This window comes from Chinchilla lanigera, unplaced genomic scaffold (genome assembly GCF_000276665.1).
Source record: "Chinchilla lanigera isolate Chin_1 unplaced genomic scaffold, ChiLan1.0 scaffold00121, whole genome shotgun sequence".
In the NCBI taxonomy this organism is placed as follows: domain Eukaryota; kingdom Metazoa; phylum Chordata; class Mammalia; order Rodentia; family Chinchillidae; genus Chinchilla; species Chinchilla lanigera.
Window position 1 is genome coordinate 3885285 of NW_004955522.1, and position 22206 is coordinate 3907490.

Below are 22206 nucleotides of genomic sequence, written 5' to 3' on the forward strand. Positions count from 1 at the left end.
AAGGAACTCAAACTATATGCAGGTTTTTGTTAAAGCTGGCAAGATCTCTTTTGTTTTCTGTTTTCAGTGTAAAAGTGTTAGCCATTAAGCAAGGTGGCAACTTTAGCCGGAGCTACATGTATGGTAGAGAAAGCTGCCGCCTCTTTAGAAGATGATTAATGCAACTCCAACATTGTTCTTCCTCTTTGTTTCAGCTAACACTCTGGGAAAACTTGGGAGGATCCAGACAGGCTCACCAAGTCTGGTTGCCTTAAGCAACCTAGAGAAAACCAGGCTCATTGTAATGTGAACTAAGCGTGCCCGGAAGTGTGTCTGCCCTCGTTTGTTTCTGAACATGTGATGTGTGAAGTTAAACTGAGCATGCTCAGAAACGCGCCCGTGCTTTCCTGTATGAATACGGATGCACTCGCTGCCTAAAACCCCCACCTTCCTTTGTTCAGGGAGAGCATTGTTTTGCAGGTAACCCCAGTGCTCTCCTGCCTACTGCAGGTAATAAATCTTTCTCTACTCTTTTATCACTGGCTTGTGTACTTATCAAGATATGAACTCATTACATTTGGTTATAAAATGAGAATTCTCTGGTGTAAACTTGTTTCATGACCCATGTAAATTAAAAAAAACCAGTCTGTGTGGATATCAAGAATCAAACATGACCAGTATTGGATGGTTTGTTGCATGAATGAGCCAGTGTTTGCATGCAGCAGAAAGAGTTCAGAATCTGCATTTCCTTGCTGTGGCCTTGCACAAGGAATTTAACCAATGATTTCCTCCTTCAGAAAAAGAAAGAGAGAAAGAGAGAAAGAGAGGGGCTGGGGATTTAGCTCAGCGGCAAAGCACCTGCCTGGCAAACACAAGGTCCTGAGTTTGATTCCCAGTACCAAAAAAAAAAAAAAGTAGCCGCATTTCTGTGGGGCAAACAAACATAAAGCATGGCTGGAACAAGGACTCCGAGGCTGGGCCTGCAGAGGCCTGATGGGTGACTAAACGCAGGATGGAGCCTGGCCCTGCTCGGCTCTGCACAGGCATGTTGATCACTGAAGGAGTGTGTGAGTTGCAGGTTCATTTTGGTTTTGTTTTTTGCTTTTTTGAGACATGATCTTGCTATGTAGCCCAGGCTGGCCTTGACCTCACGGTGATCCTCCTGCTTCAGCCTCCCAAGTGCTGGGCCTGCTGGGCGTGGTGGCGCTCGCCTGTAATCCCAGCACTCAGGAAGCTGAGGCAGGAGGATCATTGTGAGTTCGAGACCAGCCTGGGCTACAAAGTGAGCTCGAGGCCAGCCTGAACTACATAGTGAGACCCTGTCTCAGAAAGACAAACAAACAAACAAAGTGCTGGGCCTGGCCCTTTACAGGTTTCTACCCTTCAATTTAGCGAGCCTATTATATCCACTTTAAGACTGAGAACACCCAGGTAAGAGTAAAATCATTTTCAGGGTTGGCAAGGATATCACTTTGCCAGCTTTTACAACGTCCTGGGTCAGGGCCCAGACTCTGATACAATGTCTAGAAGCCTCAAATCATTGTCCCCAACCTGCGATCACCCGGGCTCCAGGAAAAGCAGACCCCATGCTCGGGGATCAGCTTCCCCGTGATGGGACTAGGATGCCCCCTCAGTGAGACTGCTCTTCCGGACCTGAAGAACCAGTCCTAAGGTAGCGATCACCCAGACTTCACGACCAGGAGCAGGACACGTATGCTGCCGGCTGTGCGAACTCCCCATCTTTGCCTTCATTTCCTTTTTCTATAAAACCCCGGAGCTGTGCCAGCCCCTGGAAGACAGCTCTTAAACCTCTTTCTCTGTGCATCCCAGCGCAACCACGCTGACTAACGCTGCTCTCCCATGCTTCCCCACTGCTCGGGTCCTTGACTGACTCTGGGATGTGCTGGGTGGTCAGGCCCGGTCGCTGGGATCCCCGGAGCTGGGGTTTTGCCCCAGAACCTCAGTAACATGGCCGGTGTCAGGGTAGGGATGACCCCAACTACACGGCCCGTGAGCCCCTCCCACAGACTCACCACAGTTGTGTCCTAGAACTCAGCCTTTGGTCACCGGGCAGGATCAACAGACTACTAGAAAGGGCCAGAGAGTTTTCATCGCAGTGACTCAACACTGTCGTTGCAGAGGGAAGACAGCCGAGGACAGCGTGTGAGCAGAGCGCTGCGTGCGGCAGGGTTGCAGTAACACTTTCTTCACAAAAGCAGTGAGGGTCGGGCATGCCCACACCGCTCTTCTCCCTTTGCTGACCCCGTGTGGGGCTGAAGTACCTTTAGGGTTTTGGGATAATCGCTTTGCCTAAGTTCACAACGAGCTTGAGTCATTTCTTTTTTGTTTGTTTTCTTTTTTAGATGGAGTCTCACTATCTAGCCCAGGCTGGTCTCGAACTTGTGATCATCCTCCTGCCTCAGGCTCCTGAGTGCTGGGACGACAGACGTGCACCACCCACCCGGCAAGCTTCCATTATTTGTGAACTCAAAGAAGGCTAGTGATACTGAGACATTTCTATCGAAAAGGGGCCGCATGGAGAGGGGAGAGTTTTTGTCGCACGTTTAGGATGGCAACATTGGATGGTTTGTTGCATGAATGAGCCAGTGTTTGCGTGGAGCAGAAAGAGTTCAGATTCTGCATTTCCTTGCTGTGGCCTTGCACAAGGAATTTAACCAATGATTTCCTCCTTCAGAAAAAGAAAGAGAGAAAGAGAAAGAGAGAAAGAGAGAAAGAGAGAAAAGATGATGGCATCACTGCTTGGCCATCTCGGGAAGACTGAAGTAGATGAGAATGTGCTCTTAAAGTGGTGTTTGGGACTAGGAATACACCGCAGTGGTACAGCACTTGCCTAGCATGCGTGAGGGCCTGGGTTTAATTCCCACTGGATGGACGGCAGTGTATTACCTCGAGTAGTAACTCAGTAAGTATATGATATCGCTATAAAAGGTGAGAGAGGAACACAGTGATCAAAGTGAGGCATAGATCCTCGAGCTACACAGTCTAGATTTATTTTATTTATTTATTTATTTATTTTTGTTTTGTTTTGTTTGAGACAGGGGCTCAGTATGCAATTCAGGCTGGCCTTGCACTCGCTTATGTAGCTCAGGCTGGCCTTGAACTCAGGGTGATCCTCCCGCCTCAGCCTCTGGAGTGCTGGGATTACAGGCGTGCGCCTCCATGGCCAGTCACAGTTTAGAGTTACATTACAGGGCTGGGGATTTAGCTCAGAAGCACAGCACCTGCCTGGCAAGCGCAAGGTCATGAGTTTGATTCCTCGTACCAGAAGAAAACAAACAAACAAAAAGATTTAAATTACTTCTCTGCCACATTTAGCTGTGTGGTTTTGGAGAAGTCTTATGAAATTCCTGAGCCTCAATTTCTTTGGTAGAAATGGGGCAGCGATGACATCTACCTTCATTAGTTTTGCTTTTCTTTCTGGCTTGGAGGATTAAGCCAGGGCCTTTGCACTGAGTTGTATCTGAGCCTTTTTAAAATTTTGAGACAGATCTTACTAAGTTTCCCAGGCTAGACTCCAATTTGCAATCCTCCTGCCTCAGCCTCCTGAGCACTGAGACTATAGGCATGCACCATCATACTTGACTTTTTTTCCTCTGTAGTTCTGAAGATTGAGCCCAGGGCTGTACACATGCTAAGCAAGCGCTCTGCCACCAAGCTACATTCCAAGCTCTTTCCATTTTTTATTTTGAGGCAAGACCTTGCTAAGTCGCCTAGCTGGCTGCCAACTTGCAATCCTCCTGCCTCAGTCTCCCAAGTAGCTAGGATTACAGACAGGCACCACCTCATTGGCTGACCTCCATCAGGTCCCATGAACACTGAAGACAGTGTCTGCCATGTGCTAGCCCACTCTGCCTAGCACCTAGGGGACACTTGACACATGGTAGCAGAGGGAGATTTACTGAGCACTAATGCTTGTGAAAGCTCTCCCCAAGGCTGGGAGGACCTAAGCAGGGTGCCACATGGCCCTGCATTTGCAAACATCAGATACTGTTTTTTCTGTTTTTTGAGACAAGGTCTCACTATGCAGGTCAGGCTGGCCTTGAACTCACTATAGCCCAGGCTGGCCTCGAATTCATGGCGATCCTCAGCCTCCGGTAGTGCTGGAATTACAAGACTGCACCACTGCGCCTGGCTGCAAATATTAGATATTGTTATATTTTGTTTTCAGGTCTTCTCCAGACCAAACGCAGTGGTAGATGTCTGTAATCCTAGCTACTTAGGAGGCCGAGCCAGGAGGATCACAAGTTCAAGGCCAGCCTGTGCAACTTACCAAGATGCTATTTTATTTTATTTTTTAGTTATAAACCATAACACTTTATTTGGGGAATTTTCTATTACTATATTTTCAAGTGGTTTATCCTCAACCTCTATATTGTCTAATCTGTTAGGCTATGCAGTACATATTTTTTAGATGTCACGTCCATGTTTTAAAAAAAATCTTCCATATCTCGTTAGGTTTCTATTTTCCTTTAAGCACTTGAACATGGTATAATGGGTCCTTTAGCATCCCGATCGGCTGACTTCTTCATCTCTGTTAGGTTTCTACTGACAAATTTTGCTCTTGGTTGTCAGTCTCATTTTTCTGTTCCGGGCCCTCAGTAGTAACTTCTTTGTTTTGTTTTTCTTGTTTGTTTTTTTTTCCGGTACCAGGAATCAAACTCACGACCTTGCGCTTGCCAGGCAGGCACTGTGCCGCTGAGCTAAATCCCCAGCCCCGATAGTAACTTCTTAATTCAATGCAGGATGTTATAAATTTTCTATTACTGTGTCTCTAAATTTTGTAGTCTTCCCTAAGAGCAATGAGCTTTATTCTGGAAGGCAAGACAAGCACGTCCCTATTTCAAAATGACATTTAAACCAGGTGTGGTGGTGCACACGTGTAGTCCCAGCACTTGGGAGGCTGAGGCAAGAGGATCACTGCTAATCTGAGGCCGGCCTGGCCTACACAGTGAGTTTAAGGCCAACCTGAACTACAAGGCTCAGCAAGATTACCAGAGCTTCCTGCTGACCTTGGGCCTCAGACAGAACTGAGGACGGGCCCAGCGGAGGTCCAGGGGTCTGGGCACATGGCTGCTTACTCTGCCTTGTGCTTCCGGTAGAGCTGGAGGTCCCGCTCAGCCAGGACAGCCCTCTTCACGAACACCACCAGGGCACTCCAGCTGGCCAGGATGATGGCCACTTCCAGCAGGTTCCACTTGCTGCGGAAATAGCCCCACTTCTGCTTCCGCACACGCTGGCCCTGGGAAGGAGAGAGCCGAGGTTCTGCCCAGGTCTGTGGCCAGCAGAACACCCCCTACACACACAGTGGAGGCTCCTCTCCCGCTGGGAGGGCTATGTATCCCAGGCTGGCCTCCATCTTGCAGCGATCCTCCTGCCCCAGCCTCCCCAGTGCTGGGATTATAGGCATGCACACCACACCCAGCTTTCTCCTGCTGTTTTATTTTTTTTGGTTTTTCTTGGTTTTTCTCCGGTACCGGGAACCGAACTCACGACCTTGCGCTTGCCAGGCTCTCCTGCTGTTTTAAAAGTAGGAAACCCACATAAGGTCCTCAGCACAGCGCCGGCCATGCTGGAAGCACCAGAAATACCACTCGCCTTTTCAAAAGGGTGTGGGAGCCAGGTGCCATCTCGACGCCCCAGCGTTTGGGGAGGTCTCAGTTCAGCGGCCACAGCACAAGCGCTCCTTCCCCCAGCCCTCAGGGCCCTCCAGGGTGGGGGTGCGAGCAGAACCAGCCTTTCAGGCCTTGCAGCTCTGAGGTCTGTCAGCCCTCAGGACCAAATTCCTCAGGCAGAGCCCTTCCCCTCCTCCTTCAGCCGCACCGGAAGCCGGAGGGAGAGCAAGGGGCACCCAGCCCGGCCCACGTGCCCACCTGTACCACCATGTAGTAGAGGAGAAAGGCGAAGTACAGGAGCTCTGCCGCCACTACGAAGGGGTGCCAGCCGTCGGTGAGGGGGGACAGGCGGAGGCTGTGCAGGGCTGCGTGGGTGAAGAAGGTTCCTGGGGAGCAGAGTGCAGCCGGTCACCCAGGTCTCCTCATGTTGGGCGCCCTGGCTGTGACCTTCAAGCTGGAGCCCTCCTGAGGGCTGCAGGGGGCGGGGGCAGGAGAGGACCAGGGTCCTCAGATACAAAGACTCCAGAGCCTGAAGGTGGACACACGGTGGACACAAAAGCAGTGTCACCCGGAAGGGACACAGGTGGAGGACTGGGGCCGCACGGTGTGCAGTGCCCTGGAGCGCCCCCCGCCCCATGGTTATGGCTCTTATGTGCTGTCAAAGTGCACTAAGAAAACAAATTTTAAAAAGGACTTCACCGGAAGTCAGTTCATCTCACCGCCAATATGCCTAACCATCCAGCCTTCTCTAGAATACCTTTTCATTTGTTTCCTTATTTCCTGGAATTGTAATGATTTTGGGGTGATAATGTTTGAAATCATTCTGACAATAAGGCTTAAAGACAAAGCCAGCCCTAAGGTGACTGCAGGACATGAGGGAAGCCACCCAAGTCCCTGACAATGTCGTGATTGCGGAATCCACACGGCCAGGAGCCCGTTCTGGACCTCTTCTGTGTAGAAACACAATTCAATCAGATGTGGTTTTGGACAAGTTATTTAAAAACTTCTTCCTTGAAAAGCCAGAAGGAAGCTGGGCATGGTTGTACACATCCATGATCCCAGCACTGGGGAGGCTGAAGCAGGAGGCTTGCTATGAGTACGAGGCCAGCCTGGGCTACATAGTGAGTTCAAAGCCAGCTTGGAATACATAGCAAGACCCTATCTCAGAAAAACCACAAAGAGGGAAAGAAAGAGAGAAAGAAAGAGAAAGAAAGGAAGAAAGAAGGAAAGAAAGAAAGAAAGGAAGGAAGGAAGGAAGGAAGGAAGGAAGGAAAAGGGAAATACCCAAAATGGTGGCAAAGAGGCATAGGAGATCAAAAGATGTAGAAATAAACTAAAGAAAGATTTGAAAGACGCTGTTGACCTTGACAAAGGATTGTAGGAGATGAAAGCCATTCACCATTCCAAATTTTATTTATTTATTATGGTCTTGGGGACCAAACCTTGCATGTACTAATGACATTTTTTAGCTTGATTTCTTTTTTAATTGTTAATTTTTTTGTTGTTGTTTTTGGTCCTAGGAATCGAACTCAGGACCTTGCACTTGCCAGGCAGGCACTATGAGCTATATCCCCGGCCCTTGACTTTTTTTTTAATGCACAAACATACATTCACTTTATAATTAAAATGTAATTACATACTTTTTAAATGTTCAGGTTTTAGCTGGGCATGGTGGCACACACCTATAATCCCAGCACTTGGGAGACTGAGGCAGGGGGAGCACCAGAAATTTAAGGCCAGCCTGAGCTACAGAGTGTGCTCAAGGCCAGCCTGCACCACATAGCGAGACCCTGTTGCAAAAACATAAAACAAAGTTCAGGGTTTACTGCAAGGATGTTCAGTTTTAGAAAGTTGAGCATTAGCTAAACAGGCCATAAGTTGATGGTTTTTAGTAGCTTGTGGTTAGCACTTTAGCCACTCGTTCATTTCCTGTGGTCCTGGGGATGGAACCCAGGGCCTCCTGGATGCTAGGCCAGTGCCCTCCTGAGCTTTACTTGAGCTATATATTTTTTTCGTTTTGAGAAATGATCTTGTTCTGTTGTCCAGGCAGTCCTCCAACCTGTGATCCTCTTGCCTGGGCCTCCTAATAGCTGAAATTACAAGGCTGTGTGTGTGTGTGAGATGCACTTCCACTGTGGATCAACGTGCAGGCTGTAAACTGTCTTTTAGGTGGTGCTACTTGTTACCAGGTCACCCTCTTCTCAGACGCTACCCCACCTGCAGCACAGTGGGGCACTCAGGCGAAGGAGACGTATAAGCCGCCCACAGACTCGGGACTCAGAGCCCCTGGAAAGGAAGGCTGGGCAGTGCTCACATCTCGGTTTGGGGGCTCAGGGATGCCAGCTGCAGGGAGAACCTGCCCCAGCAAAATAGCTCTTTTTTTTTGGTTTTTCTCCGGTACCGGGAACCGAACTCAAGACCTTGCGCTTGCCAGGCAGGCGCTTTGCCACTGAGCTAAGTCCCCAGCCCCTGCAAAACAGCTCTTTGACCTGGATCTCTGGGCCTGCGCATAGGGCCCCCCTGGGTGGCAGGGGTTTTGGAGTGAGGGGCTCACCCAGGCCGCTGGTCTCTAGTGTGAGCGTGATGACGCAGAACAGGTTGACGTTGGCGTTGTAGACGGTGAACTCCACAAACACGGCCCTGGTCAGGGTGTCCAGCCAGGCGTGGTCAAAGAGATACCGGAGAACCCTGTGGGAAAGAGGGGTGCTTGGGGCACCTCTGTCCTGTGAAGGGTCTGTGTCCCACAGTCTTTGGACAAACCCAGGGCTTCCTGTCTCAAATGGCCTCAGAATGAATGTGTCACAGGACACGGAGGAACTTGTCCCAGCCCTGTTTTCAAGGCTGTGTCCTCCCCACGAGGACCCCAACAAATGGCCTCACATTGCTGCAAAGGAGCGAGGCAGCCTCACCTCGATGCATTTTGGCGCTCAGTCCCTAAAGGGACCGCGTAGCCCCCTCCGGGGTACAGAGCGAGCTTGCCCCATGTTGGGTACCCTCGACGCTGGCTCTGGCCCTGGTAGCACCAGGCCGGAGGAAAGCGGTCACTGCTACCGAGCGCAGAGGCATTCCAGTCTTCCCCGTAGTCAGCCCGGTCTTCCTCGTCCAGGGAGTACGGTGCGCGGCACCCGCTCAGAGAAGCCTGCAGCTGCGGGGCCAGGGGGCAGGAGCTTCCCCGGATCCTCACTTGGCGGATGTGGGCACTGCCAACCAGCTTGGAGTTCCCGTCTGTGACGAAGCCTGCAGAAGAAAACCAGGTGGGTAATTCTGCAAGCAAAACCACCCTAGTGCTTCCTGAGCCCCTTGCCTGGATGCAAATGTGAAGTCAGCGAACACATTACAGAGACAGCCGGGAGGTGACCGCGCCTGGCTCCATCAACCTGGCACCTTGCTCTCTCCACCCGGGACCTGCTCTGCCCCCGGCGCCTGCCTGGGGGCATCTGTGCCTCCTCTGGACCCTCCCGTCCAAGGGTCACCGTGCCCAGCCAGGCCCTTCATCCATGTCTTCCATACCACCCGTCACCACTGTCCCTGTCCTTTGGACCCGCCCCTGGTTCCTGCTGGCCTCTAGATGTCTCCCCAGCTTCCCAACTGGCCCGCTCTCGGCTGCCTGCAGAGCGATCCTTCCCTTTTCACATCACTTCTTCTTAGTATGCGCTCACAGCGCCTGATGTTTACACTCCTCTGGGGGCAGGTACATGTACTTGGCACTTTTTTATTTTGGTGCGGGGAATTGAACTCAGGGCCTCCTGCTTGTGAGGCAGGCGCTGTGCCAGTAAGCTACATCCCTGGCCCAACTGAGCACATCTTAATTTCTTTTATTCCCCTTCTCCTCCTCCTTCCCCCCTCCTTCCCCCCTCCTTCCCCCCTCCTTCCCTTTCTGGATGTCCTTCCCATTTTTTTTTGTACCAGGAATCGAACTCAGGACCTTGTGCTTGCCAGGCAGGTGCTTGTGCCGCTGAGCTACATCCCGGCCCCTCTCCTTCCCATTTGCAAAAGATCTTTTCCCCTGTTTCCTATTATCCACCTTTTATTTTGTTTTTTAAATTATGTCTGCTTTGGGTTTCTCACAGGAGGAAGGTATGCGCTGTTTAGCTGGGCATCTGACTGATTTCACTGGAGCGGGCGTGTCCTCCTACAGGCAGACGGCTCCTGCAAACCACCAGGGGTTTGCAACCCTCGGGCAGGTGGCAACTTCCTTCCTCAGGGGCAGGGTGTGGACTTCTGAGCTCCTTCACGCTCTGCCCCGTCTCTGTCTCCTCCCGTGCTTCCCACCGTCCCGCACTCAGACCCTGCACCGCGGCCACGCGGATGTTTTGCGGTCCGAGAGCCTGTCCAGTTCTGCCGGCCAATTCCTGCTGGCCGCTGGCCGCCGGCTCACAGGACACTCACCACGCTGCGTGTGCACACAGCTTTCTGAGCGCCTCTCCTTCGCAGCCTGGGCTCCCGCGGCTAAGACCGGCTCGGGACCCACACCTGCTCGCAGAGGGCGGAGCGCACACGGGCCGTGTACCTGGGTGTGGACCGTACAGGTTGTTCACGAGGGTGCTGTTGGCCCACTCGAAGAACCCTGGGAAGCCCAGCACTTCGGAAAAGCCTCTGGTGAAGCTGCGCTCAAGGTGCCCGTGGAAGTGGTAGGCACTCGGGTCCCTCTGGCCGTACGCCACCAGCAGCAGCGTCCACAGGAAGCCCAGGTACACTGCAAAGGATGCACAGCGCCCCCTTCAGGCGAGAGCCTCGCCTGCCCGAGTCCAGCACAGGAAGTGGAGCGGCCCGCCCTGGCCGCCTGGTGAGCGTGGGGATGGTCCTCCCAGAGACCCCAAGCCGGCTGTCTGGGTTCGAATCCCAACCCTACCACTTCCCATCCAGGTGCCTTTTGCAAGTGCGTCAGCCCCTCGCCGGCCCCTCATCTGTGAAGCTTGGATAATAATATATGACAGACATGAGGTTGTGAAGAGGGATGAGTTACTAGTACTTGCAAAGCACTCAGAACACAGACTGCCCAGAGTTTGTGGTCTCCAATCCCCTGGTACTGGAAATTGGATCCGGGGCCTTTACACATTGCATTCCCAGCCCTCTCCTTTAAAAAAAAATTTTTTTTTTGGTACCGGGAATTGAACTCATGACCTCGAGCTTGCCAGTCAGGTGCTATGCCTGCTGAGCTATTTCCCCAGCAAAAATTTTTATTTTGAGACAGTGTTATGCTCCATCATTAAACTGCCCAGCCTGGACTCACACCTGGGGATCCTCCTGCCTCAGCCTCCTAGAGTGCGGGCTCAGGAATGTACCACTAGGCTGAGTTTATATTGGTGTTTCTTAAGCAGAATTTTTTCCAGGGGGGCATCTGCCATGTGGCGTTGCTGAGGGTACAGTAATGAAGCAGATGGACAAGTTCTGGCCCTGGTGGGGCTCACCTGACTTGCAGAGACAGAAGAGTGTGATGCGAAGGACCACCAGGGGGCCAAGATTGAGATCGGGAGTCTGAACTTCACAGCCTAATCAGGGATGCAGATTCCTACTGAACCGGAAGCTCTGAGCCGGGCCTGGGAATCTGCCTTCCAAGATGCACCCACTTCTGCCTGGGGGACCCGAGACACGGGGTGGCAGCATGATGCAGGGGGGCACTGCCTGCTCTCCCCGGCCCCCAGCAGGCCTGAGCCCACTGGCCATACCCCTCTGCTGACTTTCTTCCCTCCAGCTGCACTTTCCCTTCCTGATATCACCTCCCAAAACAGCCTTGTGCACCCGACCTGCTCCTCGGGACCCCAGACGAGACATACGCTGAGGTTTGAAAACTCTGGGCTGGAGGGCCAGGGGAAGCCTCGCTGAAGACACAGTGATTGGATGGAGCGTTAAAGCCTAGGCGGAAGGTGGGGTGTGGCGGTGTGTGTCCCTTACTCCAACACGCAGGAGGCTGAGGCAGGAGGACAGAGGACAGCCTGGGCTAGGAATGGCTGGGAGGCCGGGGAAGGAGCTGACGTGGGTGGAGCCACAGGAGGGAGCTCAGACTTCAAGCACAGGGCCTTCAAGGGACGCCAGGTGATTGCAAGTATGGGGGAGCACTTGAGTGAGACGCTGGCTAGGGGAACTAAGGCCCAGAAGCAGCGAGGGTCTTCCAAAGGCCCTGCGTGCGTTCATGGGTGCCTGCGTCTGGAGTGCTGAGAAGTGGGCGCGGGGCACTGCCCACCCAGGATTTCCGAGACGAGGGCAAATGCCTTTTGCTCCTTCAGCCGGGTGGCTTTCATCCTCTCGATGGCGGCGGGCAGAGGTGGCTGGTAGATGTCCCCACTGCTGTGTCTCCGTGCCCGGAAGATGGCACAGGGACCTGCGGAGGAAGGACAATGGGCAGTCCCCGCGGCAGGTGTGGGACAGGCTCTCCTGCTTGCTGGCATCTGCAGGTGCCGTGCCATACTGGCAGGTGCTGCCCCGGCTGTCTGAGGCCCGTGCCCTCTGTCTGCTCTACCAGGGCATTCGTCACCTCCCTCCCTCACCTCTTCTCAAGCCCTCTCCACTCTACCCCCATGCTCAATAACAGCATGAAGTGATGAGTTCCATGGGACCTCAGGGCCTTTGCACACCCCGCCAAGCAGTCCCTTCCTTCCCTGACGCTCAGGGGACAGCTTAGGTGCCCCCGCAGGACAGAGGCCTGCAGTGTCCTGCTCCTCCCAGTTCTGTTTGTCTTTCAGTTGGGGTGCACTTACTTCCTTAACTAACGTCACCTCCCCATAGGACCTGTGTGTTTGCCTGTGAGCATCTGCTTGTTTCTTCCTGGTTTACTTTCCCTGAGAGTCAAGATTGATCTTGAGAGGGCTGCTTCTGTCTTGTCTGCTCCTGTGCTTCCTGAGTGCGCTGCCTGTCAGCACGTTCCCACATCTTGGAGGGAGGAAGGGCCGGGCTGGGGCCTCTAGACCAGGTCAGCGTGGCCTCTGTCCAGTCCGTCTCTGTTCACAAGACCCAGGCCGTGGGCCAGGCCGGGGCTACTCACTGCCGATTCAGCTCTGTTGTCCTGGAGGTCTAGTTGACAGTCGCTCTTTGCAGTCTACCAGCAAGCGGATTCTTTGTTATTCTAAAACCCCAGGGCCTGAGTCTATGGGCAGAGAGCCCCCTCACCCCGCCATGGGGGCTACACAGAGGAGGCGCCTATCCTGGCTGAAGGGTCCTGTGGGGGCGTCACCGGGGTCAGAGAGCCAGGGAGGAAGGCTCTCAGGGAAGAGGCAGGGGGTGCTCGTGTCTGGCAGGGTAAGGGCTGCCGGGGAGCAGAGGCTCGGGGAGCACCCTGCCCTGCAGGTGTACTCCTGTCCCTGCACCACCACGCGGCCCCTTTACCTGGGCCAGACAGGCGTCCTGGCAGGGGGAGCTCCATCTCGTCGTCGTCATCATCATCGTCCACCCTCTTCGAGACCAGTGCAAAGAAAGCGGCGAAGCCCAACACCTGCACGTCACCGCCAGTGTGAGCCCAAGCCGTACCAGGACGTGAAACCGGGTCGGAGGGCATGGAGTGCAGCCACACCTAAGCGAGTTGGGAACCCAGCCTTGGTGCAGTGGGCAGAGCCGCTGAGGAGCGCCGGGCCCAGCCAGGCAGGGGGCCTGTGTCCTGGGACACCCCCACTTGCCCGCCTGCTGGCTTCCCCGCCCCTCTGCCTGCGGTCCTCCCTCTCCGTGTCTGCCTGGTCCCCCGGGCCCGTAATTATCTACCTCACTGTCTTCTCTGCCCCAGGGCTTGTGCACGGGAGCCTCCCTTAAGACCACACCGCTCGGGAGGATGGGGGTGGGGAGGGCAGCCACTCGGTGGGCATCCTGACCTTGAGGGGCTGGGTGACCAGCATGCTCTCCGCCAAGGACACGGCCATGGACAGCAGCCACCGGAGGGAGCTGGCGCGCCCGTAGTGCAGGCCGTAGAGCATGGTGAAGAAGGCAGCCGTGCCGCTGGTGGCTGCCACCAGGAGCCAGCCCACCAGGGTGCACCACCAGGGCAGGCCTCGAGGGGGCGCGCCGGGGCGGGGAGCCCTGCAGGGGTGACAAGGGCGGGTCATTGGCATGGCCTTGGCCGAGCGCCTGGCCTCTCAGGGCCTCCTCTGTCACCTGTCCCTGCTGTCTTAAATGCTTTTCTCACATTTGCTCCACGGTTCCTCACCTCAAACCCAGAAGCTGCTTCTGGAACATTTCTAAACCACCAGGCTGAGGGCGTAGCTGTGTGGTAGAGCGCTCGCTTAGCTTGAGTCAAGCACAAGGTTGAACCCCGGGTTAAAAAAAGTTATTACAGGCCAGGCGTCATGGTGCAAGCCTGGAGTCCCAGCACTCTGGGAGCCTGAGGCGGGAGTGCAAGCTTGACCCCAGCCTGGGCAACTTAACAACTTGGAAATTCTGTCTCAAAAAAAAAAGAGACATAAAAAATCTCACAGAAAAACGATCAAGCACGGCAAACCCACAGGCATTCATCCAGTGAGGTCAACAGCGGTCACCGCTTTGCTGTGGCTCTTCCACCCACCTGCCCTCCTGCCTTTTCCTGGAGGGGCAGGGAGCTGGAATATTTAAAAATAAATTCCAGACACAATCATCTCCAAGTACGTCACGGTGCATCTCACAAATGGTCATTTTCTTCCTGAATTACTATGCCTTGGCCACATCTACCTGATGACTCTTGTTTTGTTTTGTTTTTTTTTGTCTTTTTGAGACAGGGTCTCACTATGCAGTTCAGGCTGGCCTTGAGCTTATTTTGTAGCCCAGGTTGGTCTCGAATTTGCAACGATCCTCCTGCCTCAGCCTCCCGAGTGCTGGGATTACAGACGTGCGCCACCATGCCCAGCCAAACTGATGATTCTTTTGTGCCGTCTGATAACCCTGAGTTTAAATCCCACTGCTTGTCTGAAGCACATCGCTTTATCAGCGGAGAGCGTCATCATTCCCACCCAACAGAGGAATGACAGAGACTCAGGATGAGGGGCGGATCTGAGGATACACGGTAAGGAGACAGCCCCCACGAGAACGGTTACAAACTGTACAGATTGTGGGCAGGCATGGTCACCGTGCAGGCATGTAGTCCTGGCGCTCGGGAGGGTGAGGCGGGAGGGTCATTGTGGGTTCAGGCCAGCCTGCGCCACACAGTGAGTTCAAGGCCAGCCTGACTTCATAGCGAGACCCTGTCCAAAAAAATGTACAAATTGTAAAGCAATCTGCAAAGGGCTGTGTCTTCCAGCTGGGATCCCTGATCACCACCCCCATCCTGAGTGCTGGCAGGAGCCTTAATCCTTTCTGCTGAGAGTCTACGGTGCCCTGCTAGGGCAGCTCAAGACGTCTTCTGGCAGGCCCCAGACAGGGCAGGTGCCCGTGGGGTGGGGAGGGCATTACCTGGCATGTGTGGGGGTGGCCACTCCCAGGTGGCCTTTCAGGGTCTGCAGCTGCCTGAGCGCCCTGGCGTGGCCGTGTCGCTGCGGGAAGCTGTGGGGTCCTAGCAGCTGCAGCTCCTGCTCCAAGTGCTCCAGCTGGCGGTAGAGGCACTGCCTGTGGGCGTCGTCCTTCCAGAGGTCCTGCAGGGCCAGCTCGGGCCCGGGGCCCTGTGTCCTCTCTGGGGACAAGGGGAGAGTGATCAGCCGGTGCTGAGGGGCAGCGTGCCTGTCACAGTGACGGGGACAGCAGTCACGCAGGAGCGCCCAGCCCAGTGCCAGCCGCAGGAAACCCGAGTGCAGAGGGACTGGGGTTCTAGGGTCCCAGAGCCACTGGGATTTGCATGTTTCCTTCCAGCCTTTTGTCAGGGGCATTTGCCAAATGTCCTTATACGTAAGGAGAGGAGACTATCTTCTCTATTACCCCACTGCCGTGATGACTAACTTCCAGACAACCTTACCTCATCTTTCTTCCTCCCTGGGAAAAAAAATATATGTTTGGTTTTTTAAGACAGAGCCTCACTATATAGTCCAGGCTGGGCTTGAGCTCACTATGCAGCCCAGGGTGGCCTCAAACTCGAGGCGATCCTCCTGTCTCAGCCTCCTGAGTGCTGGGATTACAGTTGTGCACCCACCATCCCAGTTTTAAAAAAATTTTTAAAAACATTTTTTTGGGGATGGGCACTGTCTCGTTATGTAGTCCGGACCAGATAGTCCTGGTGAGCCCAGGGTGTCTTTGAATTTGCAATCCTCCTACCTCAGTCTCTAAAGCCAGGTTTTTGTTGCTTTGTTTAAAAATTGTAGAGGTAACTCATCTTTAGTATAAAGGGAAAAATTTGAACCTTTCCACTATTGCTTGTGCCTTCTAAGAGAATGCGGCCATGTGTCGGCGCCCAGGGAGGGTCACGCCGTCCACAGCAGACAGGGCTGGGCCCCAACCCGTGCTCACCTTCCCCGGGCTGTGTGTGACCGGACACAGGGCGTGGCCAAACGGAGCCCTGTCCATGCCCCGCCAGACCCCAGCAAGAGACACAGAAAGGAGCCTCGTGTGCAGGGGTGGCTGCGCGCTCGTGTGTGTGTGTGTGTGTGTGTGTGTGTGTGTGTGTGTGTGTAGGTAGCCCTGTTGAGAGAGGTGAGCACACGGCAAGATCCGCCCAGCCTGACTCAGCCTCCTCCTTCGCCTCCTCCACCAGGGCCCCCTCGCCCGAGCCTCAGGCAGAACCCAGCGCCGACACCCTCTGTGTCGCAAGCTTCTGAGAAGGTCTCAGAAGACACCAACTCTGCCAACCCAAGTGCCGCCGACTGAATGCTTGCTTTGCATCGGGCCAGGGCCTGAGTACTTTACACAGCGTATGACCTCAGCCAGTCCTCGCAGCACCCCACTTGAGGCGGCCCAACGGCCATATTTTATAGACAAGAAAACTGAGTCTCAGAGAGGGTGAGCAACTTTTCCCAAGTTGCGCAGCTGCAGCTGCAGCCAGGAGACCCCAGGAGTCTGGCTGTATTCTCGAGTCTGGAGCCGTCTCTTGGGGAATGGCACAGACCATGGAGCAGAGCACTGCCGGGGTGGCCGTCACCGGAGGCCCCGACCACCTGCTTGCTCCAGACACTGGCCAGTCCGGAGCCGTATCACTGGCAGCGCTTTAAACCCAGCCCACCAAGCGCGGGGCTACAGGGTGTCCATCAGCGGGAGGCCCCATGGAGCGGCGCTGCTCTAACACTGGCAGCTGAGTCTGCAGAGCACCATAGTTTGGACCTAAAATGTCCCCAAAGGGTTGAAGGTTTGGTCACCAGCCCGGGGTGCTACTGGCTTGGCTTTTTTTTTTTTTTTTGTCTTTTTGAGACAGAGTCTCGCTATGCAGTTCAGGCTGGCCTTGAGCTCACTTTGTAGCCCAGGCTGGTCTCGAACTCCAAATGATCCTCCTGCCTCAGCTTCCAGAGTGCTGAGATTACAGGCGTGTGCCACCATGCATGGCCAACTGGCTTTGTTGTGTTTTTTTTTGTTTTTTGTTTTTTTTTTTTTTGAGGAAGGGTTTTGCTGTGCAGTTCAGGCTGGCCTTAAACTCATGATGATTGTCCTGCCTCAGCCACCACCAGTGCTGGGATGACAGGCTTGCATGTGCACCACCACACCCGTGTTTAATTAGGAGACTTGAAAGGGAACAGAGAAAAGGTTTTCGGCCTGTGATTCACGTCTTTCCTCTGCCTCATCACCCTGCATCTTGGGTCCTGCCCCACACATCCGGAAACAGATCCTGCTTAACGCTGCAGCCCCTGACACTTCACAGGAAGAAAATCGAGGCTCAGAGAACCGAGGCAGCCTGTCCAAGGTCACAGAGGAGCCCGTCACAGAGACGAGGGGAGGCAAGAGGACGCCCACCTCGGGGACTCAGGATGGCGCAGACTTTAAACACCGCGTCCCACGGTTCACTGTGCGGCCAGGTGCAGGTGAGTGTGAGGAGAGGCACGGGGACAGAAGGCACTGACAGAGGCCCACGCCCCAGGGGAGTAAAGGCTGAGGCAGAGAAAGGGGAAAGCGGAGTCTAGAGTAGCTCGTGTGCAGCGTGGCATCATGGGACGGCGGGTGGCGTGGTGCAGACTGGGAGGCTCAGCCGGAGCCCGACCCACCAGGCCACAGACACGGCCCCGAGTCGCCACCTGGCCCCGGAAGCTGCTTCCGTTGGCACAGGGGTGGCCAGTGTGTACCTGTCACTGGCGCAGACCCGGGGGCCACGGCAAAGGCGTCCTCTCTCCCCTTGGCTTCCTCCCGGCGTCCCTGCCCGGCTGGGTTCTGAGGGCAGAGGATGTCTTCCGCCAAGGCCAGCAGTGTGTTGATGTCCACCGAGCTCAGAGAGTCCCAGCCCGAGGCCGGCGAGGGCAGCTTCAGGGCTCTGCACAGACAGCTGATGAGTCGCCGCGTGTCCTGCAGGGAGACCAGACAGAGACGGGAGGTGAGCTGCAGGCAGGGGGTGCGGCCCGGGGTCACAAGCGTCTGCCTCAGTTCTGTCCACGGAGATGTGGCCTTGACCTCCCTGAGTGCCCGTGCCGTCCCTGCTGAGATCTCCCGGTGCAGGTGTGCTCCGCAGGGCGGGCGCACGGTGAACGCACGGGGAAAGCTGGGGGTACCTGGGAGGGTGGTGCGTGCACACCTGTGACCTCGGCTACTTGGGCGGATCGCAAATTCAAAGCCAGCCAAGGCCATTCAGGAAGACCCTTCAAAACAAAGGAAGGAGGAAAGAGGGAGGTATGAAGGGAGGGAAAGATAGAAGGAAAGAAGGGAAGAAAGAGAAACAGGAAAGAAGGAAGAAAGAAAAGAGAAAGAAAGAAAGAAAGAAAATGGAAGAAAGAAAGGAAGAAAGAAAGAAAAAGAAAGAAAGAAAGAAAAAGAAAGAAAGAAAAAGAAAGAAAGAAAGAGAAAGAAAGAAAGAAAGAAAGAAAGAAAGAAAGAAAGAAAGAAAGAAAGAAAGAAAAAGGAAGAAAGAAAAGAAGAAGAAGAAAGGGCTGGGGGTGTAGCCCAGTGGTGTAGCACTTGCCTAGCATGTGTGAGGTTAGGGTTTGATCCCCAGCCTGCAAGAGAAAGGAGAGCAAGGGTATGATGGGTACACACCTATGACCCCGGGATTCTGGAGGGCTGAGACAGGAGGATCAAAAATTTAGGCCCAGCCTAGGCAATTTAGCCATGTAGCAAGACCCCTCCTCAAAATAAAAAATACTAAGATCTGGTGATATAGCTCAGTGAGAAGGCTCTGGGTTCAATCCCCAGGACTGGGGAAAAAACAGTTGAGAGAGAGACAGAGACAGAGGGACGGGGGTGGGGCAGGGGAGGGTGGAGAGAAAGAAGAAAAGCACCACTCCCGCTGGGCTGAAGTTAGGGACCTGCCTTGGTCACCGCTTCAGGCGTCACAAGGCCATCGTCCAGGGGCTGTGGTGACGGGGCTAGGGTGGGGGTCCCAGCCTCCTGCTCCTTCGCGCCCCGAGGCCGGGCGTGGCGGAAGATCTGGACGATCAGGAAATTGATGGGGAACATGAGCAGGGAGCTCTCCAGCCCGATCACCACTTCCTGCCACGTGAACTCGATGTCCCCTGGGGAGGAGCAGGAGGGTCAAGGAGAGGCGGTTACCACAGCCCTGTCCGCAGCACCCTGCCAGCAGGCGGCCGCACACAAAGGACCAGCAGATGCAGCCGCGGGAGGTCCCCGCTAAGCCCTGGCTACAGCGCCTGCTTGAGGTGTCTTCCTTTACCAGGGACCTGGACACACCAGGTAGTCTGTGCTAACAGTGTGACAAGGTGGCCCAGGCCACGAGGCATCCGCGTGACCTCCGGAGGGGCTGGAGGTCAAGGACAGCCACGCAGAGGCTCGGCTATGGTGACCTCGGGCAGCCCCCAAGAGAACTGGGGCTGCAGTGGCGTCCCTGGGCAGGCAACACTGATGTCCCCGGCCACAGCCCTGTCCAGGACGACAGACAGCAGGACTTACCCAAGTCCATCTTCTGCTCAGCCGGGTCCTTGGGGACCCCCCAGAACATGATGCTGGTCAGCATGGTGCAGAGAAGCAGGGAGAAGCAGCAGGACACCCTCTGCACCCGCGTGAAGCGGCTCCGGGCAGAGCTGCTGAAGATGGAGTACCAGAGGTGGCCTTCCTGGAAGCCTGTGGACGTCTTCAGGAAGAACAGGTGGCTGTGGGGGGCAGGGAAGAGGGACAGGAATTCAGGAGACAGGAAGAGGCTGGGCGTGGTGGTCCACGCCTGTAATCCCAGCACGCAGGAGGCTGAGGTAGGAGGATCGCCGTGAGTTCAAGGCCAGCCTGGACTCCATAGTGAGACGGTCTCAAAAAAAAAAGCGAAATAAAGATTCGCTTAAGAAGTACCTGAACTGCTTCCTGTCCTGCTCCGTGGCCACCGGAAACACCTTGTCCAGGACACAGTCTCCCACATCGATGGACAGCCATGAGTTGCAGAGGAAATACCACTTCTGGCCAGTCGCCAGGTCGTGGACCAGCACCCGGCTCACGTACCTGGAGAAAGGACCCAGCGTGCTGAGGCCCAGGTGCGGGGGTGAGCCTTCCTTGGACACCTTTACAAACCTGAACCTCTAGAAAGGGGGACCTGCAGACACTGCGTGTCCCTTCCTTGTCCCTTGCCTTGGTCAGAGCTGGAGCTCCATGGGGGGGGGGGGCTCAGGCAGCGCCCCTGGGAGCTGTGAGCCCCTATCTGCCTGGGGCCCCCAGCTGGGGCAGCGGGGCCCTGAGCGGGCAAAGCCAGCACGGGAAGAGCTTGTGTGCGGGCAGGCACACAGAGGACTGGTGATGTTGCAGACCACCTAGACTGCAAGGCCACCCTCTCTGTGGGGCTCAGGGACTCTGGGTGTCCCATAACCTGAGTCAGGTCTCCAAGGCCTGGGGAGGGTGTGAAGTCGCCGTGCTTGGCATATGAGATCGGACCCAGCGGTGGCTCACCTGTTTTAGGTTTTGGTGTTTTGAGAAGGGTCTTACTATGTAATTCAGGCTGGCCTCAGACTTGCAGTGATCTTCCTGCCTCAGCCTCCTGAGTGCTGGACGTACAGCACACCTGGCAGGACCTGGGCATCTAGATCCAATGGGAGGCGGCTCCAGAACTTGGGGATTAGGGAGGGGCTGGACTGACACCAGCGTGCATCGCACACAGCTCTCTGTCTCCCTCTGCCCATCCCCCGGCCTCCCACCCCGCTGTTCTCCCTGCACCCGCTTCACAGGCTCTCTGCTCTCTCACATCCATCTCAGCCTGTGCTTCCCAGGAGCCAACCAATAGCTGAGGCCCTCGGAGTACGGATGTTTAGCCCCTCAGTGCATGACAGACAGCGGTATGAACGCCGTCGGCTGCTGATTGCTGCTCGGACTGGCTCCTCCTGCCCAGGCCACTAGCGTCAGCCTCAGGGAGGACTTTGCTCTGGATTAGCTGTGTGACCTTGGGCAAGTCTCAGGTCCATGCTGCTGAGGGTGGACACCAAGCCTGCGCCCTTCACCTCCTCCCAGCTACTGACGGGCGGTGTGGAGCAGGCCCAGGGCCTCTTGGACCTTGGTTTCCTCATCTGTGAAATGGGGATCCGTCATGCCCGGAGCAGGGGCCTCGCCCCAGCCTGAGTATCCCCCTGCCCACTCACCAGGACGGCCGGTCCCCCGAGTTGTCGTGCCACAGCCGGAGACTCCGCAGCTCCCCCAGGGGGAACAGGGTGGACAGCAGGAAGACGTCCACTCCTCCGCGCTCCAACCCAGGGGACGCGGGGTCTGCCAGGCGGTGTGGCTCGCTCTCTCCGTCCAGGCCATATAGGGTGATGGTCACCTGAAACCCAGGGACCAGGGTGGACACCTCCCCGTGGGAACGGAGCCCACTGGCCTTGCTTCATGGGAGGTGGCCAGAGGCCAGTGAGGACGCCCCCATCTGCTCAGGGACCATTTCTGTTGTGTGCAGAGTTGAGTGACACTTTCTATATTCACGGCTTTGAGATCAGTCACACATAAAAAGCCTGCTGACTTTTCAAACTCCTCACTGTTTGTTTATTGACTGATTGATTGATTGGGTTTTTTTTTTTTTTATTTTTAAAGGCAGGGTCTAATTGTGTAGTTCAGAGGGGCCTTCAATTTACTATGTAGCCCAGGCTAGCCTCCAACTTGTGGCAATCCTCCTGCCTCAGCCTCCTTCATGCTGGGATCATCTATTTATTTGTAAGGACTGTAGAGCAGGAACTGTTTTCCTCCTAACAGCTCTATTTTCAGCGGCTCTCAGAGTGCCTGGCACTGAGCCATGCAGCAGGAACGCCTGCTACTTTGAACTACATATTCCCAGGGCCCAGCTTCACTCTACCAACTAGGAATATTGAGAACTAGCCCAGGACTCTGTTTCTCTCCAGGCAGTGCTGATGGAGACGCCTGATTTCCTGAGCATCACAGCAGACACTGCCCGTGTCCACTGCACCCGCAGCCTCAGCGTGCAGGGCTCCCTGTCCGCGTCCAGCTGCCTCTTTGCCCGAGGCTTGCTTTGGCCATTGGAGCAACAGCCAGAAGGGGCCGAGAAGGAATGCTGGCGGGCGCTGAGGGTGGACACCACAGTTCCTCCTCGCTCTGCTTCCTTTTTTTTTTTTTTTTTTTTACAGAATTTGGAAAATAATGTTAACTTTATTCCGGATTTGGGTCTTCACTAAATCATATGGAGAAACCCCTTGTTCCTTTTTTTTTTTTT

General features: G+C 54.9%; 1 protein-coding gene across 2 annotated transcripts in view; it reads right to left on the reverse strand.

Annotated features, from left to right (window-relative positions):
* Pkd1l2 (polycystic kidney disease 1-like 2) overlaps positions 1-22206 on the reverse strand; it is an 85392-nt gene that overhangs the window by 7479 nt on the left and 55707 nt on the right. The window contains exons 26-39 of one of the 2 annotated variants that reach the window (XM_005409357.1): positions 21131-21309; positions 19860-20006; positions 19470-19669; positions 18873-19075; positions 17699-17915; positions 14958-15174; positions 13412-13616; positions 12936-13041; positions 11797-11934; positions 10123-10308; positions 8522-8849; positions 8167-8300; positions 5871-5998; positions 5079-5239 (exon numbers count right to left, since the gene is read on the reverse strand). In XM_005409357.1, coding sequence (XP_005409414.1) covers positions 5079-5239; positions 5871-5998; positions 8167-8300; positions 8522-8849; positions 10123-10308; positions 11797-11934; positions 12936-13041; positions 13412-13616; positions 14958-15174; positions 17699-17915; positions 18873-19075; positions 19470-19669; positions 19860-20006; positions 21131-21309 — 2549 coding nt within the window. Of the gene's footprint in view, positions 1-5078; positions 5240-5870; positions 5999-8166; positions 8301-8521; positions 8850-10122; positions 10309-11796; positions 11935-12935; positions 13120-13411; positions 13617-14957; positions 15175-17698; positions 17916-18872; positions 19076-19469; positions 19670-19859; positions 20007-21130; positions 21310-22206 lie in introns of both variants that reach the window. The other variant, XM_013507110.1, reaches the window with a different exon arrangement.